This window comes from Salmo salar, chromosome 15 (genome assembly GCF_965601325.2).
Source record: "Salmo salar chromosome 15, fSalSal1, whole genome shotgun sequence".
NCBI lineage: Eukaryota > Metazoa > Chordata > Actinopteri > Salmoniformes > Salmonidae > Salmo > Salmo salar.
Genome location: NC_138305.1, coordinates 90,482,346 through 90,501,961, shown reverse-complemented (window position 1 = coordinate 90,501,961; position 19,616 = coordinate 90,482,346). Strand labels below are relative to the sequence as shown.

The 19,616-nt window shown below is 41.6% G+C and overlaps 1 protein-coding gene across 7 annotated transcripts in view; it reads right to left on the bottom strand.

Moving 5' to 3' along the window:
- Positions 1-15,139, bottom strand: part of LOC106572391 (uncharacterized) — a 38,378-nt gene extending 23,239 nt beyond the window's left edge. The window contains exons 1-2 of one of the 7 annotated variants that reach the window (XM_082962139.1): positions 15,042-15,139; positions 13,242-13,354 (exon numbers count right to left, since the gene is read on the bottom strand). In XM_082962139.1, coding sequence (XP_082818265.1) covers positions 13,242-13,290 — 49 coding nt within the window. In that variant the 5' untranslated portion in view covers positions 13,291-13,354; positions 15,042-15,139. Of the gene's footprint in view, positions 1-8,094; positions 8,331-8,361; positions 8,493-11,533; positions 11,677-13,241; positions 13,355-14,372; positions 14,741-14,775; positions 14,877-15,041 lie in introns of those variants that run through there. The other 6 variants (XM_082962138.1, XM_082962137.1, XM_014146504.3 and 3 more) reach the window with 6 other exon arrangements.
- Positions 15,140-19,616: the final 4,477 nt, after the last annotated feature.

Sequence of the window (19,616 nt, the reverse complement as noted above, 5' to 3'; positions counted from 1 at the left end):
CTTTCAGTGCCTCTACTGTCACTCCTCTCTACAGCCACAGACTATATTGCAACAGAGGCTGATGTGAGGAGCTATAGGACGGGCTCATTGTAAAAGACTGGAATGGTATTAAACATATGGAAACCACATATTTGACTGTTCCATTCATTCCAATGAGCCCATCCTCCTATTGCTCTTCCCACCAGCCTCCTATGCATTGCAACCTTTTTACACACTCTTACACAAACAGCAAAATTGTGTAGATTGTCAATTAATTTAATGAATGTCCCCCAAAAAATATTGTCACATGTTCTAATGAATAAAAAGTGTAATGTTTGAACTCTTTGGTATATTTGTCTTTATGTGGGAGAAGCATTAAAAAGGTCTCTAAACAGACCATCAGACCCGTTCCTGCAGGGGACAGAGCAGTTGGTGCAGAAAATATATCTTTAGTACCTACTCCCTTGCCCTGGCCCCTGCGGGTGCCGGCAGGGGCCCCAAGACATTCCACAGCAGCATCTAATGACTTCTGACCTCTGACCTCCAAATCAATCACCCTGCTGCATTATGGTCCGACTGTTAAACAGCCACAGCTCCCCCATCAGTGACCGAGATAACACAGGCCTGGCCACAGGCCTGGCCACCTGCTGAACATGGCAACACCGCAGATCAGTTTACTCCACCATTAACTAGGGATGCACGATATGTTTCCAATATATCGGAATCGGCCGAGATTAGCTAAAAATGCCAACATCGGTATCGGCTGATATCTAATTTAAAGCCCGATGTGCAAAACCAATGTCAAAGCTGATGTGCATACCTATATAACGAAGGTACATGACGTAATGAAGCCATGTAAAATGTTACGCTTACGTGCAACACAGCATTCCTAACCTAGCCCACAATGTCTGCTGTGTGGATCGAGCAGTCAACAAGTCGAGCAGTCATTTGAAAGAGTAAGGACATTTCAGAGAGAGAACTCAAAGGCGAAATCCATTAAAGCCAAGATAATGGAATTCATTGCCCTTGACAATCAACCGTTCTCTGTCGTGGGTGATGTTGGCTTTCGCCGACTGGTCGAGCACCGGTACACACTACCAAGTGCATTATTTTTCTGACGTTGCCCTATTGGAGTTACACAGTAATAGCATCACTGCTATTAGCTTCACGACAAACTGTCATTATGGAACGCCGTTTGGGTCTTTTGAGTGTCAGAAAAGATACAGTAGCACTGTCAAAGCTGTACAAAAAAAAGTCTGCAAACAAGCAAACACCAGCCACGAACAATGTGTTTACAATACCGCGTTGGTAATAAAGCATAATTTATTCGACCGTAACTTCTGGGGTAGCTAGCTTTAGCTTGGTACCTAGCTAGCACCAATACAACAAGCCTGAAAACAATGACCAGTAGAAACTGCAGTCATTTTCATTATTCTTAGCAATGATTTAGGAATCCTTGTGAGTAAGTATTAGCTAGCTTGCCACTTGTTGTTCGCCTATTGAAATTGAACTTCAGTTCATGAAAATAAATAGCTAGCCAGCTACTTAACTCTGTTGCCCAAAGCTAACATCATAAGCAGCCATCTAGCTAGTGAGGCTTGACCTGACCGGGTTGTGTTGTGACGCTAGCCACAATAATGATTAGGCACAAGTGGAATTTGTGGTGTGCCTTCAAAATAAAAGTATGTCATTGGCAGTGATGCAAACGAATACAAACAGTAGAATTATGCCATACTTTTTTTTTGAAGGCTAACCGCAAAGTCCACTATTGTGGCTAGCTTCACATAGATGGGTCTGACCACCATTAATCGAATAAGATTGGGAGTCCCACAGTTGGGACTCCCAATCACGGTTAGAAAGCTAACTATATAGCTACTGAAACAGATGTCGTTTTGCTATGTTTTTGGGGAAGAACATTGTTTGCACCCATGATCTAGCTTTTTTATGACCAGCACTGCATATGCGCGAGACAACTTTCCCAGCATCATAGCATAGGTATCGATGAATCAATGTGACATGAATTAAGAGTGATAGTGTAATAACTATGTAAAAAAAAAACGCGTTAGATTGTGTGACGTGCAGTCATTTTCAGGTCCTGATTGGTCAATGTTATTTGACACGTCAAATAGTATCTTTTAGAGGTCGACCGATTATGATTTTTCAACGCCGATACCGATTGGAGGACCAAAAAAGCCAATACCGATTAAAACTCTGCCGATTTTTATTTTATTTGTAATAATGACAATTACAACAATACATCAATAAAATTAATTTAGCCTCAAATAAATAATGAAACATGTTCAATTTGGTTTAAATAATGCAAAAACAAAGTCTTGGAGAAGAAAGTAAAAGTGCAATATGTGCCATGAAAGAAAGCTAACGTTTAAGTGCCTTGCTCAGAACATGGGAACAGATGAAAGCTGGTGGTTCGTTTTAACATGAGTCTTCAATATTGCCAGGTAAGAAGTTAGGTTGTAGTTATTATAGGATTTATAGGACTATTTCTCTCTATAGGATTTGTATTTCATATACCTTTGACTATTGGATGTTCTTATAGGCACTTTAGTATTGCCAGTGTAACAGTATATCTTCCGTCCCTCTCCTCGCTCCTACCTGGGCTCGAACCAGGAACACGTCGACAACAGCCACCCTCGAAGCAGCGTTACCCATGCAGAGCAAGGGGAACAACTACTCCAAGTCTCAGAGCGAGTGACGTTTGAAACGCTATTAGCGCGCACCCCGCTAACTAGCTAGCCATTTCACATCGGTTACACCAGCCTAATCTCGGGAGTTGATAGGCTTGAAGTCATAAACAGCGCAATGCTTGAAGCATTGCGAAGAGCTGCTGGCAAAACGCATGAAAGTGCTGTTTGAATGAATGCTTACGAGCCTGCTGGTGCCTACCACCGCTCAGTCAGACTGCTCTATCAAATCATAGACTTAATTATAATAAAAACACAGAAATACGAGCCTTAGGTCATTAATATGGTCGAATCTGGAAACTATCATCAAAAAACAAAACGTTTTTTCTTTCAGTGAAAAACGGACCCGTTCGATATTTTATCTAACGGGTGGCATCCCTAAGTCTAAATATTCCTGTTACATTGCACAACCTTCAATGTTATGTCACAATTACGTAAAATTCTGGCAAATTAGTTCGCAACGAGCCAGGCGGCCCAAACTGTTGCATATACCCTGACTCTGCGTGCAATGAATGCAAGTGACACAATTTCACCTGGTTAATATTGCCTGCTAACCTGGATTTCTTTTAGCTAAATATGCAGGTTTAAAAATATATACTTGTGTATTGATTTTAAGAAAGACATTGATGTTTATGGTTAGGTACACGCTGGAGCAATGACAGTCCTTTTTCGCGAATGCGCACCGCATCGATTATATGCAACGCAGGACAGGCTAGATAAACTAGTAATAGCATCAACCATGTGTCGTTAACTAGTGATTATGATTGATTGTTTTTTAAGTTTAATGCTAGCTAGCAACTTACCTTGGCTTCTTACTGCATTCGTGTAACAGGCAGGCTCCTCGTGGAGTGCAATGTAAAACAGGTGGTTAGAGCGTTGGACTAGTTAATTGTAAGGTTGCAAGATTGAATCCCCGAACTGACAAGGTAAAAATCTGTCGTTCTGCCCCTGAACAAGGCAGTTAACCCACTGTTCCTAGGGCATCATTGAAAATAAGAATATGTTCTTAACTGACTTGCCTAGCTAAATAAATAAAAAATGTGGCAAATCGGTGTCCAAAAATTCAGATTAAAATCGGTCGACCTCTAGTAACTTTGACACGCAAAGACCCAAATGACGTTCCATAGAAATCCTGGTTGAGAATGAAATGACTGAACAAATGAACAACGAAACAGCACAGCAAGTAAGTGAAAGAAATAGGTTTTGATTATGTTTTACTGGTAATGGTGACATACGTAAATGCCAACAATATAACTTTTTGGTCAGTGTGGTGTGTGTAACCTTTATTTAACTAGGCAAGTCAGTTAAGAACAAATTCTTATTTACAATGACGGCCTACCCCGGCCAAACCCAGACGACGCTGGGCCAATTGTGTGCCACCCTATGGGACTCCCAATCACGGTCGGATGTGGGCCTGTAGTGATTCGAACCAGGGCCTGTAGTGACGCCTCTTGCACTGAAATGCAGTGCCTTAGACCACTGCGTCCATATGTGTGTTAACTATTTAACTGTACTAGAATGCTTAAAAGGCTGCAAAAATGTAAAATATCCGTTATCGGTATTGGCCAAAAATGTCATATCGGTGCATCACTACCATTAATCACTCCCCCCAGTTCTTAAGCCACCAGAAAGTAAAATAGAGGGACAGAGATATTAAGAGAGTAGGTCACAGAGAGAAAGTGATGCCTGATGTTCAGAGAGAGGAGCACTTCATGGTTAGTAACAGAATATTAACTGGCCAATGAGGAGGCTGGTTGTTAAAGGTTTAAGTGGAGCAAAACACTTGAAACTTCAGGTAGAACAATGACTACTGTATTGCTCCCGTCCTCTGATCTTGTTTTAATAGCTAGTTAAGAGACCAATGGGTGGGTTGTTTCGCCTAAGTTGTTGCAGCAGCCTGAGAGGGTCAAAACATCTCTGCCTGCAGTGTGGATTTTTTTTAAACTCAGTCTGGGGCTGACATGGTAAATAAAATAAATATAAACACCACATGCTTGTTAGACAAAAGGCTCTACCCAGTCACATTCTCCTTTTCCTCAGTTCAGAGAACACACTCAGACTGAATACACATTCAACAAAGTCAGAGCTTTTCCAGTTTTTCCAGTGCTTTTCCAACATGTGTATGCATGCATTTTACAGTGCATTTGGAAAGTATTCAGACCCCTTCCCTTTTCCCACATTTTGTTAAGTTACAGCCTTATTCTAAACTGTATTAAATAAAGCACTAACAAATCTACACACAATACCCCACAATGAAAAAGCAAAAATATATATTTTTTCTTTCAAAAATACCTTATTTATGTAAGTGTTCAGACCCTTTCATATGAGACTTGAAATTGAACTCCAGTGCATCCAGTTTCTACTGGTCATCCTTGAGATGTTTCTACAACTTGGAGTCCAACTGTGGTAAATACAATTGATTGGACATGATTTTGAAAAAAGACACACACACACCTCTCATATATACACACCTCTCATATATACACAAGGTTCCACAGTTGACAGTGCATGTCAGAGAAAGAACCAAGCCATGAGGTTTAAGGAATTGTCTGTAGAGCTCCGAGACAGGATTGTGTCATGGCGCAGATCTGGGGAAGGGTACCAAAAAATGGCAGCAGCATTGAAGGTCCCCAAGAACACAGTGGCCTCCCGGACAAACTGAGCAATCGGGTGGAGAAGGGTCTTGATCAGGGAGGTGACCAAGAACCTGATGGTCATTCTGACAGAGCTCCTCTGAGGAGAAGAGAGAACCTTCCAGAAGGACAACCATCTCTGCAGCACTCCAACAATCAGGCCTTTACGGTAGAGGGGCCAGACAGAAGCCACTCCTCAGTAAAAGGCACATGACAACCCGCTTTGAGTTTGCCAAAAGGCATCTAAAGGACTCAGACCATGAGAAATAAGATTCTCTGGTCTGATGAAACCAAGATTGAACACTTGCCTGAATGCCAAGCATCACGTCTGGAAGAAACCTGGCACCCCTAGAGTGAAGCATGGTGGTGGAAGCATCATGCTGTGGCAGGGAGACTAGTCAGGATCAAGGGAAAGACGAACAGGCAGAGAGATCCTTGATGAAAACCTGCCAAAGAGCACTCAGGACTTCAAACTGGGCAAAGGTTGACCTTCCAACAGGACAACGACCCTAAGCACACAACCAAGACAATGCAGGAGTGGCTTTGGGACACATCTCTGAATGTCTTTGAGTGGCCCAGCCAGAGCCTGGACTTTAACACAATCAAACATCTATGGAGAGACCTGAAAATAGCTGTGCAGCGACACTCCCCATCCAACCTGACAGAGCTTGAGAGGATTTGCAAAGAACAATGGGAGAAACTCCCCAAATACAGGTGTGCCAAGCTTGTAGCGTCATACCCAAGAAGACTCGAGGCTGTAATCGCTGCCAAAAGGTGCTTCAACAAAGTACTGGGTACAGGTCTGAATAATTAAATATATATATTTTTTTATTATAAATTTGCAAACATTTCTAAAAACCTCTTTTTACTTTGTCATCATGGGGTATTGTGTGTAGATTGATGAGGGGAAAAAACAATTTAGTCAATTTAAAAATGCTGCAATGTAACAAAATGTGGAAAAAGTCAAGGGGTCTGAATACTTTCGCACACACACACACACACACACACACATCAGTTGAAGTCGGAAGTTTACATCTTAAATAAGCATGCCCCGTTCAAAAAAACTGAACCAGGAACAGATATAGCCCTTGGTTCACGCGAGACCTGACTGCCCTTGACCAGCACAAAAACATCCTGTGGCGTACTGCATTAGCATCGAATAGCCACTGCAATATGCAACTTCTCAGGGAAGTTAGGAACCAATATACACAGGTAGTTAGGAAAGCAAAGGCTAGCTTTTTCAAACAGAAATTTGCATCCTGTAGCACAAACTCCAAAAAGTTCTGGGACACTGTAAAGTCCATGGAGAATAAGAGCACCACCTCCCAGCTGGCCACTGCACTGAGGCTAGGAAACACTGTCACCACTGATAAATCCACGATAATTAAGAATTTCAATAAGCATTTTTCCAAAATCTGCACCCCTAAAATCAGCTGGGCTAGACAATCTCGACCCTCTCTTTCTAAAATTATGCGCCAAAATTGTTGCAACCCCTACTACTAGCCTGTTCAACCTCTTTCGTATCGTCTGAGATCCCCAAAGATTGGAAAGCTGCCGCAGTCAACCCCCTCTTCAAAGGGGGAGACACTCTAGACCCAAACTGCTACATACCTATATCTATCCTACCCTGCCTTTCTAAGGTCTTCGAAAGCCAAGTTACCAAACAGATCACCGACAATTTCAAATCCCACCGTACCTTCTCCGCTATGCAATCTGGTTTCCGAGCTGGTCATGGGTGCACCTCAGCCACGCTCAAGGTCCTAAACAATATCATAACCGCCATCGATAAGAGACAATACTGTGCAGCTGTATTCATCGACCTGGCCAAGGCTTTCGACTCTGTCAATCACCGTATTCTTAAATCGGCAGACTCAACAGAAATACAGTGAATTATAAGTGAAATAATCTATCTGTAAAGAATTGTTGGAAAAATTACTTGTGTCATGCACAAAGTAGATGTCCTAACCGACTTGCCAAAACCATAGTTCGTTAACATAAATTTGTGGAGTGGTTGAAAAACGAGTTTTAATGACTCCAACCTAAGTGTATGTAAACTTCCGACTTCAACTGTATGTATGTATGTATGTATGTATGTATGTTCTGAGCAGATTTGCTCAAGATTTAGTGTGGCAGCGGTCATCTCTTGCAGGGAAAGCCACTGAGCCAGGAGATGTCAATTCCAATTAAACACACATAATCCCATTGCTTAACCTATAAACAAGACTGAACCATGTCTGTGTAAACAAGATTCTCAGCATGGACTGGCAGAGCCTATGTTAACAGTGAATGACCACTCTGTCCCTCTCACTGTGTCTCTATCCTCCTCTTCCTTTCCACTCCATCTCGCTGTTCTAAATTGTTCCAGTAGACTTAAGCCTCCGTGTGGGTTCCTCTGATGAGACAACATAGCTAACAGGGAACTGTTGGCCTTTAGTACCTACACTACACCCTGCTCTAACAATGCCATGTTCCATCTTGGGTTCACACAAGCAACCGGATTTCACAGAGCCAGTGAAATTGAGGATGTCTCCCCTTTGTCTTGTTCTGTAAAGTAGGGAAGGAAGGGCGCTTCTTTTTGGTCAATTAGAGGTCAACAACATGCAAACGTGTTCGACAACACCCCAAGTCAAAAGGTAACCACTCTTCCTGACCACTAAACCCAGATACATTAAATTCCACTATCACTGTGGATGAATGCCAGTCTGAGACTAACCAGCATTCAGTGTTTAACCCCAGCATTAACCCTCATCCAGACAGACACGCCATTCAATTACAGTTACCTGCCGTGTGGCTAAAGAGATTATGCAACAAAATGGGTCAGCCAGCTGCCTTTATGTGTCCAGTCTTCACAGAATGCACAGATTATGTGACTGTAGGGCTTTGAACCAGAACAGCTCAAGAGTTTAAGTCTTTCTCCATGCCTCAACATACTCAAGAGAAATTAAATGGATGGGACGAACTCCAGGAAGAAAAGAAAAAAAATCAAGTAGGCCTGCATTCTTCTTGAAATAAAAAAAAGAATGTTAAACAAAGACTGCTCAACTCACTCAGGCCCTAGAGCAGTGGAAGTGACTGACAGGCTGTGTAGGTGTGTCCGCCATGTGGGTTAACTCGTTTTCTGGAACTCAGTCAGCCCTTTAAAAACTAAACTCAAGTTACACATCCAAGGGTGTGGACGGGAAGGACAGAGAGACAGTATTACATGACAGGGCTGGGAGGAAGTAGTCAGTGGCCACAACAAAAATAAAACATTTTCAGGGCGGGGAGGATAGAGTCAGAACAATTATGTGGCCACCTCAAGCACAAGAAAGAGGAATGACACCCACCACCTCAAGATTGTTCTGAATTGTTTGTTAGAAACGTTAGCATTCCAACAACATTATTTGATTGAAATATAATTTGGACTGAGAAATTAAGATAATTGATTGCACCCAAATTGGCCATTTCAATTTATAGGATTAATATAAATATAGTACCTAACATCCAATTTGGACCCGCCACACCCCAACAACAAGTATATAGTATCAGTTCTCTGTGTCTGACAAGTAGTATGGATCTGCGGCTCGGAGTATTGTTTCTTCATCCTATGTAATGTATTCTTAGTGAACTTGCTGTTTTTTTGTTTTTACATGGTAGGGTCTTGATTGTTTTTATATCAACATGGGGTCGAGGGACCAAAAAAAAGAGTTTGGGAACACCTGGCTTACAGGGTAAGGAAACCAATATGCGATTTTGTAATTTGGCTGAACTATCCCCATGTGATTTTTTTTATTTTTATTACCAGGTTCTAGTGGTCAGAAACTGGTAATATCAGGATGTAGGATGGGACATAAACCTAACAACTTCAATAACTTAATTTTTTTCTGTACAGATAAATGATATCACCAAATTCACTGAGAATACATTACGTAAGATGAAGAAACAATACTCCAAGCCGCATCGCCATACTACTCGTGAGACAGAAAATTGATACTCGTTAGGGTGGGATTGGCGTGGGGTGTGGGAGATCCGTGGGTGGCGTTTGACAATTTCTTTGGATTGAATCCTATAAAACTAAAATGGTCAATTTGGGTGCAAATCAACTAGCTTAATTTCAAGGTTCAAATAGTCTTTCAACCAAATAAATGTTGCAGGAATGCTTATCTTATCTGCATCTAACTACAGAAATGATTTCAGAACAATCTCAGATGGTGGGTGTCATGGCTTGCTGAAATGTCATGGAATGACCCAGGGGATCTTTACGTGAGTTTACAGGGGAGGGGACCTTAAGCTTCTTTACAAAGGCACCAACTTGTTTCATAAGAGGATGGGGAGTAAAATATCAAGTGGAATTGGTAGTGGCGAATGAAGGAAGGAAGAATTGCTGGGTAGGGGTTACAAGGGTATCAGATTGCCAAGGTGAGGGAGTCAGGGGGAGGACAGCCAGGGTTTCTGATAGACCGAAAGGTTGAAAGCGATACAGAAAGAGGTTAATGAGGGTTTCAGACAGTCGCCTCTCCAGGGGAAGGGACTGTAAAAGGTTAAAGTTAAAAAGTGCAGAGCCAGAAGCAGGCAGCAATGACCTTTGCGACCTGTGGGTAAAAACACTTTCCCCTATCATTAATCTTCCTCCACTGGAGGGTGTCAATCATGCATTAGGGAAATGACTGGTGCTTAAACAATGCGAGTAGAATGCAAATCTATCCAACCAACCTCCAGTGAGAGGAAGCGACTGGTGTTCCAAAAGGAACACAGCCATTTTGCTTTTATCTACCCAGCCACTTGGCTGTAGATGTAAAGTGGTTGGCAGACAAAAGAAGTGGAGGAGGGAGAGTGGGAGAAAGTGCCGAGGGGTTCTATTTTAAGCCAAATCCCTATCACCCACGCACCCCCTCACTGCTTCCCTTACTCCTTCCCACGAGTCTGTTTTTACTGCTATTCCCTGTTCTGTAAACCTTAAATCGCACTCCGCTCAGTCCCTCTCTTTCTGTGTTGGACTGTTTTAACAAGAGTTGGGACCATCAGCTCCTGTGTGCTCACACACTGATAGAGTGGTCACAGAGAGGGAGGGGGGGGCTGTGTGGACTGGGAGAGAGTCACTGGGAGAAAGAGTAACTGGGATGGGGGGAATTCCTTAGGGAGCTACATTCCCCCTGTGAGGCAGGCTATATCAGGAACGCAGCCAGAGTAGAGCATTTTTTAAAACAGGAACAGATAAGAGGGGAGTGAAAACAAAGCAAGTTGACTTGGCTGAGATTCTAGGATGAGGAAGGAGAAGTGGGACACTGAGAACACCACACTTCAGGAAATTGATGCATAAATACAACCCATAAATACAGGATGTTAACTTAACTCTTTTGAGTAAACCTAACTACACCAAAGAATAAAAAAAAAACAGAACATGCAATTTCAAAGATTTTACTGAGTTACAGTTCATATAACATGCTGACCACACTGCTCGCATTACATGCGCTGCAAAATGTACACATAAAATCCTTTCATCCAAACTGCTCATGTGCGTATGCATAACCAGGCGCTAGACCGTGTGTGTGTGTGTGTGTGTGTGTGTGTGTGTGTGTGTGTATTATTTTTACACTTGACACGCTGCATGTCCCTTCCTCACCCCATTGGTTTTTAGGAGCATATACCCATGTGGGTGATTGAAAGATGAACTGAGGTCCACACTCCAGTCCAATAGGTGGTGGTAATGCACCTTAAATTTGGTTGCCAACTGCCATATAAAGTCCACATAAGAATAAGACTGAAGGAGAGATTACTAGAAACTAACTAGGTTTCCTCTTATCTGTGCATTAATTGTCAGAGAACACACCATTTTGTGTGACTCAAAATTCTACAAAGAGCCAGAATAAAAATGACCTTGTGCATTTCAGGTAAAACAACAACCCAATGTTTATATCCCAGGACAAATTAGCTAGCAACAGAAAGCTAGCTAAATGGCCATGAATGTTTCATGTGATTTGACCTGTTCCTAAACTAATATAGTTGGTTCAGAGTTCATTTTGATATTTCAACCTACGTGTCCTGATCGCGTCTGGTGTTGAGGAACAAAATCTACATGTGCACGAGGATGAACGCGCATGCCTTCATTAGGCTATGGATTTCACAACTAAGAATACAGACATGCATCTGTTTGTCACAGATACCTTTAAAAAAAAAAAAAAAGTAGGGGCGTGGATCAGAAAACCAGTCAGTATCTGGCGTGATCACAATTTTCCTCACCAGGCGCGACATCTCCTTCACATAGAGTTGATCAGGCTCTTGATCGTGAAGAGCACACTTCTCCAGCGTGCCAGTGGCCATCAAAGGTGAGCATTTGCCCACTCAAGTTGGTTATGACGCCGAACTGCAGTCAGGTCAAGACCCTGGTGAGGATGACAAGCACACAGATGAGCTTCCCTTAGACGGTTTCTGACAGTTTGTGCACAAAATCTTTGGTTGTGCAAACCCAGTTTCATTAACTGTTTCGGGTGGCTGGTTTAGACAATCCCGCTGGTGAAGAAACCGGATGTGGAGGTCCTGGGCTGGCTTGGTTACACATGGTACTGCCAAATTCTCTAAAAAGATGTTGGAGGCAGCTTGTGGTAGAGAAATAAACATTAAATTATCTGGCAACAGCTCTGGTGGACATTCCTGCAGTCAGCATGCCAATTGCACGCTCCCTCAACTTGAGACATCTGTAGTATTGTGTTGTGTGACAAAACTGCACATTTTAGAGTGGCCTTTTATTGTCCCCAGCACAAGGTGTATTGATTATGCGGTTTAATCAGCTTCTTGACATTCCACACCAGTCAGGTGGATGGATTATCTTGACAAAGGAGAAATGCTCACTAACAGGGATATAAACAAATTTGTGCACAAACTGAGAGAAACAAGCTTTTTATGAGTATGTAAAATTTGTCGGATCATTTATTTCAGCTCATGAAAAATGGGATCAACAGTTTACATGTTGCGTTTATTTTTGATCAGTGTAAAACAATGAGAACACTGACAAAACATTTCAGTAAAAATACATTTCTAAGGGAAAGTTTAGCATGATCAGACATCTTTGAGCGCTGCTATTGTTTTAGTGAATAGTATAGGGGTCCAACAGAGTCTACAGCTGGCTTTGTTAGTCCACTGTTAGTCCACTGCTCGCTGCTTAATGAAGCGTGAAAATGCTCTTACACACTGCTCATTGTCTATGGAAACAAGAGCAGAAAGGGAAATTATTATCTAGAAATCTATTGCTGTCCTGCTCATGAGTTAGCATGTATGCAGAAATGCCAAAGAAAGCTAACCCACCCAAGCCACAACCTACTATTTTCATAATGTAAGAAAATTAGAACCCATAGGTTGAAATCAGTAACTTTGTGTCAAAGTACTGCAACAAGTGACAACAAAAAAGTAGCAAGTTAAGGAAACTTGGCCTCTAACACACACACACACAAAGAACCTTTCCAGTGGGACCAACTTCTTCCCTCAGCTGCAATCAGAGAGGGAGTGTATCTGGAATGGCCATCACATTACAGTCTCTTATCTGCTGCCACACGCTACAGACCACTCTGGGCTTTGACAGTGTACAGTCCTTCCTACCATGCTAAGACATCGCATGAGCACCTCTTATCCCAGATGGAAACAAAACATAGCGCTGGTGGAGAGGGACACGGCAACAACACGTAATCCTCTGCTGAAACACATAATAAGGATGCTGGGTAGCTAACTAATGCCAGCCTTCCTTAACCAAATCCTTCAAGGATCTATGTAATGAGGGTCTGGCTTTTTATTTTCACAGCAATTTGAAGTCACACACTTGGGCACATTCTTTTAAGTCTTAGTGAGGGTGGGGGACTGTCAGGGCATCTGTGGCCTGGCCTTTCAAATCAAATGTGTTACACCTACGTTTCCAAACACACGTCGGTCTGGCCAGTGAGTCTGGTTCTCTACATACCTTCCTGGACCCGTGGCAGGTGGGACTGATCAATCTCCAGCTCTGTCATGGCTGCTGCAGAAGGTCAGTCACGGCCTCATTGCCCTCAGGGCCGGTCAGAGTACAGACAGACCCTGGGGAATGAAGGGTACATAAAGACAAATGAGTCCAGTAGCATAGAACAGTCATGTTCAACATTGAATTGCAGTAGTTACTCTTTGTTATAGCAAGGAGGGCACATGAAAGTCAAATGCTGAATAATCCTTCGTCCAAATGTGTCTATGTATGAACAGAAGTCTACAGCAGGCAAACCGTTGAAACACATTATAATGACATAAGTTTAGTAGAGTTAATAGGAATTATGTTAAACATTCTAAAACTATTATGACAATAACTACAAATGTAACGCCCATGTAATACTTGCATGGCGGTTACACACAGCTCGAGAAACTCGAAAGAATTTCCACAGCAGTATGCTACAACACGTGCAGAACTCCATTACAAAGGCAATGCACAACATTGCAATTAAGTATTTTTTTTGTATGATAATGGCGATACAGACAACGTGCTCTTTGTCAAATTAATATAAAGATCAACAATGGTTTAATGCGTGTCTGTCAAGCTCAATCAATGGCTAAAAACATGCCCAAACAAAAAAATAAACAGAAACCTACAGCTGTAACCTATCTGTATCCGCAGCACTACCATGAATATAGTTTGTAGCCTTCGTGCACACAAAAGAACATTCAACAAGTAAACATGATAGTTGAGTATAAACTTTAGATTATTTTGTTGCGGTTGTCTATTTTCCAGACACTTTATCCGCAGTTATCGTTTCACGTTCGCCATAGTCTCCGATACATCCGATAAACCTATTCCAGGCGTCTATTTAGATCTGACAACTATCTTTTTAGTTTATCAATGAAACAAAGCTAATATTTTGATGGCACGCCATCACGGACAAATAATGGACTAAATGAGCGTCCTTTATTGTCCAAGGACCTTACATGTCCTGTCAGCCAAAACAGTCCAATACGCCATCTAAACGATAATTTGATTGATTCTTAATTGCGGTACGGTTCCAGAAACATAAATGACTCTACTTTCATATCACATCAACAACTATTTCACGAATTCAAAATACATACTTACTGTACACTGTTTAAACAGTTTTTTTAACACCGTTGTAGCGGACAGTATTTTTCAGTGACACACGTTTGTGGCGTCCATCTTCTATTTACACACAGGTGAGATTCAGATAACTAATTAGCGCAGGTAGTCGACTGTCTTCCGTAAACACGCGCTGTAACATGCTTATATGGCCGTGTGGGAGCAATAACCCTATAAAGGTGTTTAAAAATAAATACAAATTCGCCGAGGTCCTTATGCTTCCAAAACCATACCGTAAGTGACGCGGTTTAATGTTCAGACCAAGCGCAAGTAGGGCTCTTAACAAAACCACCCTATACAGAGAAGACGCCTTCGTCCAATGACTCTTATGTGCAATGGAACTAAGAGTCATTATCAAGGCCCAGGAAAAGCTTAGATCACTCACTGTCAAGTTGTTTGGCTGGAGATACCGAACACTGGCAGTTATGGGGGGTGATAAGGGACATATATAAGCCTAGGCAACCGTTCCACCTGACATGACACGATACCAAAGCCTTACTAACAATGCGTTTCGTTTTTTGATTTACATGACATGATACCAACGCCTTATAACGTCTGTGTGATGCCTGCATCGCGTGTTAATGACAGTCATAATGTGCATAGTTTATTTTTATATTAATTGAATCTCAACCATAAATGTTAGAAACTTACAATTTTTCTGTCCAAGCAGACATTGGGACGTAGCCACCTTGAACTATAGTGTAGCCTATGGCTTGTGAATGTCCTGTTATGGCTAATGGCCTAGAAAAGATTATGCCCAATCTATAGATAATCTGTCTTTCCCTCAACACCTCATGGCATGGTATGTTATCTTATCTGGCTGTATACAGATCTAAATGTTTTTAGCCAATCACAAACTGTGTTGTTACAAGTTCCACATCAGACAACAATAAGAGATGTGTTCACGGCTTTCAGAGTTCATAGTTGCTATTCGGGATCTTTGGGATGTCCATACCTCTACCAAGTATACATGTAAATTGGTTAAGTTTAGTGTTAGTTTAGGGTAAGGACATCCCAAGTAATCCGGAGTGCAGTGACCGTTAGTAGAGTGAGAGACTGGCATCGGTATTTGTGAGCTCGGCAGCGACACAGACATTCATTTTTAAAAACATTTTTTAACAAGCAGCAGAAGGGATTTTTGAGTGTCTGCCCCAGATAGTTTCATTATAGACAACAAAATAATTGCCAAGATGTACTTGATCCAATTGAGTAGTAAGTAGGCTTTATTTAACTTGTAATATCAATAGGTAATATTTAGTCCTACTGTGTTAAGGAAAATTTGGTTTATTTTAAAATATTTTTGGGGGGTTGCTGGTATTTATTTAATGGATTAATTCAATTATAAATGAAATCACTACTTTTCACTGAAGGGAAACGAGGTACAACATGCAACTTCGATGGAAGACCTACAGTTGAAGTCGGAAGTTTACATAAACTGAGTTTAAATGTATTTGGCTAAAGTGTTTCACAATTCCTGACATTTAATCCAAGTAAACATTCCCTGTCTTAGGTCAGTTAGGATCACCACTTTATTTTAAGAATGTGAAATGTCAGAATAATTGTAGAGAGAATGATTTATTTCAGCTTTTATTTCTTTCATCACATTCCCAGTGGGTCAGAAGTTTACATGCTCTCAATTAGTGTTTGGTAGCATTGGCTTTAAATTGTTTAACTTGGGTCAAAGGTTTCAGGTAGCCTTCCACAAGCTTCCCACAATAAGTTGGGTGAATTTTGGCCCATTCCTCCTGACAGAGCTGGTGTAACTGAGTTAGGTTTGTAGGCCTCCTTGCTCGCACATGCTTTTTCAGTTCTGCCCACAAATGTTCTATAGGATTGAGGTCAGGGCTTTGTGATGGCCACCCTATACCTTGACTTTGTTGTCCTTAAGCCATTTTGCCACAACTTTGGAAGTATGCTTGGGGTCATTGTCCATTTGGAAGACCCATTTGCAGGGGCGGAAATCCCGGGGGGGGCGACCCCCCCATCCTGGGAAAAATATGATTTGTCCCCCCCAATATATCACTGAAACACAACTATGTAATTTAAATAATATTAATAATACGCAATGAAAGCAATTGTGCTGATTATAGACACTTAATAGCGCGTTTTTAAGTTTCAAAAGATTGCGACACCCCCACCCTTTGCCTCACAATGGTTTGATCCACTGCCAGTTCCTTAGCTTGCTAGGTAACGTAGAGGTCGTATCTACTGTCTGAAAGGCACTCAATACACGTAACTGACGTGAGGTTAATCCAGTCAATCGCGCACACACACTAGCTGAATATGCAGAGCTAGCGCGCAAATATTAACTATTAAGCTAGCTAGTACCTATTCCATTTATGTGGCCTCGTCAAAGATGGAATCTTTGCTATCGACAATTTATTCCGAGATCAGCATGCAGATGATGTAAGTTAGTGCTTCAAAGTCCCTGTGATAAGGTTAGCGATAAACTGAAATCCAAACTGAACAGATCTACACTCTCTTCTACCATTGTCTTAAATATATTTAATGGTCTCGTTGCAAAAGCTAAATTGTCGCAAGGGAACTTTTATTTATTTATTTTATTTCAACTTTATTTAACCCAGGTAGCAAAGATTATAGCAAACACCACTGAAACGGAATTGGTGCTCACTAGCTTTGCAAATTCAGCTATTGTTGGAAGCCAGCCAATATGAAATAAACGATTAAAATTACAAAAGGTTGCAGCATATGTTGTGTAAATGGTGAACTCATACAGCTGTCAACTCTTGTCAATTTAATCCGTTTCACATTTGCTAGCTACCTTTTAGATCGAAGTCCATATAGAATGATAGAAGATGATAGAAGCCCATCTCCTACTGTAAATAACCTACACACTGTGTGTGTGTGTAGCCAGCCAGCCAGCCAGGTAGAAAAATGGCAGAAAAAAGACGGACATCAGAGTATTTTTCAGTACACCAAAACGCAAAGTAAGAACCCTAGTAGCCTAATATCTCAAAGACTAGTTGATAAAATGTTCATAAGAAAGAAGTGAAATGCTAATAGAAATGTTTCACATTGATGTCATTAGGCAGAGCAGGCAACAGATGGCACACAGACAGCAGAGTTGGGGACAGATATGCAGGGACAGACTGGCAGAGACAGGGAGTCTCAGGTAAGTTTGAGTCTTTGTTTGGCAACATTATGAAAGGTTCTATTTTTTTTAAACTTGTAAAATAGGGACATAAGTGGAAAATGCCATAGATACCCCCACTCTCAACTTAAACTGGTGACTGAACTAAGATTTGTTTTAGGCAATGGTATTGCTGTTTTGATTAATTGTGTAGTTTTGGGTACCGGTAGTTAGGAGTACAGAATTAAATTCTGAACATCATGGCCAATACAGTCATTCAAGGCATTGCAGCTGAGATTAGGTCTCTTCCGATTGTACAATTTTCAGTAATTGTTGATGGTACTCAAGATGTCTCTGGTGCTGAGCAGGAGAGTGTCTGCCTGCGTTATGTCTACCATGACCTTGTCCCTCACAAGAAGTTTATTGGGCTATACAGGGTGTCGGAGACAACAGGCGAGGGCATTGTGAAAGTGGCAACTGATGTGTTGTTGAGGCTCAATTTGCCCATGTCTGGCTTACGTGGGCAGAGCTACGATGGTGACTCTAAACATGGCAGGAAAATACACTGGTGCACAGGCAATTGTGAGGAGGCAGCAGCCATTAGCCCTCTATGTGCATTGTGGAGCACACTGTGTAATCTGATTACACAGGCTGGCTGCACAGCCTCCCCACTGATCAGGGATTCCCTTTCTTGGGTCCATCAGTTAGGTGTCCGCTATGGCCAGTCAGGAAAGTTTAAGAGCATGTTTGAATCAATTGCCACGTCCAAAGATACAAATCTGACCACCCTGAAACCCCTATGTCCAACGAGGTGGACTGTGCGGAATACTGCTATTAGAGCTGTGCTAGGGCAGTATGAGCGGGTACTAAGCGGCCTAGAGGAGATGGCAAAAACTGCATCCAAGACAGCTTCAACTGCCAGTGGCTTATTCGAGCACTTCAGCAAAGACAAGACTGTGTTGGGCCTCACACTTGCCTCTGCTGTTCTTGGAGAGCTTGAATGTCTAAACATTTCACTGCAGAAGAAAACTCAGACTGTCTCTGGTATGCAGGCTGCAGTCGAGTGTGTGCGGTCATCTCTTAGGGGCAAGAGAAATGACGAAAGCTACCTTGCACTGTATGAGAAAGCAACAACATTGATTGACTCTATTGAATCCATTGAATCCATTGAGACACACTCAAGACGATTTGCTGGCAAAGCAGTGGATCACTATAGGGCAGAATTTTTTTAAGTGTTTGATGGTGTGGAGGTTCAGTTTGGCGACCGTTTTGACTAGGACAGTCTAAACGTCCTGCAAAAGTTGGAAAGAGCGCTTCTCACGGGGGAGTTGGATGATCTCTAGATCAGTACCCAGAGCTGAACATAGATTCTCTTTCAGTGCAGATCCCTCTCTTTCACAACAAATACCCCTGTAGCAGCATTGGAGAGGCAGCAGAGGTCCTCAGGAGGCTTTAGTACATGACAGTACACTTACTAATTATTTATTTCATGTTATTTTATTTAAAATTGCATACTTTGTGTGACATACTTGTTCATAGCTGCTGTTTGAAGAGTTGAGACACAGACTGAAGGATATTTTGGTTGATTTATTTGGGTTATTCATAGAAGTAGTTATTTTGCTTTTAGAACTGTACTTATTTTTAGCTTTTTGTTCTTGTAAAGCTATTGTAGTAGACTCAGGCCAGTGGCACATATTTAATGACTTTATAAATGTATCAGAAAAAGTCAAATTAAAAGGTCAATTCAATACGGAGAACAACTTTGTGATGTTACTCAATGGAGATTATTTTAGACGAGATCACACCATGTTCATTGTATTTACGAAAACTGCACCCATACAGTGTACAGTACCATTGCCACCTACTGGCCTTTCTTGGTATTGCTGGTTGTAAATACAAATACCTGCAGACATACTGGACTGATAAGGAACACTGCTATAACTATTATTAGTAGTAGTATTATGATGATTTAAACATTTGAACAAGTTGGGACAATCCTTCTGTTAACTACTGTACCTATCAATTATCCAGTAGTAGTGATTATGGTTCCCCAATATACATTTAACATATTACAACGTAGGCTATGTGTTACAGCACTACTTTTGGTGTCCCCCTCAGGAATTGCTCTTGAGAAA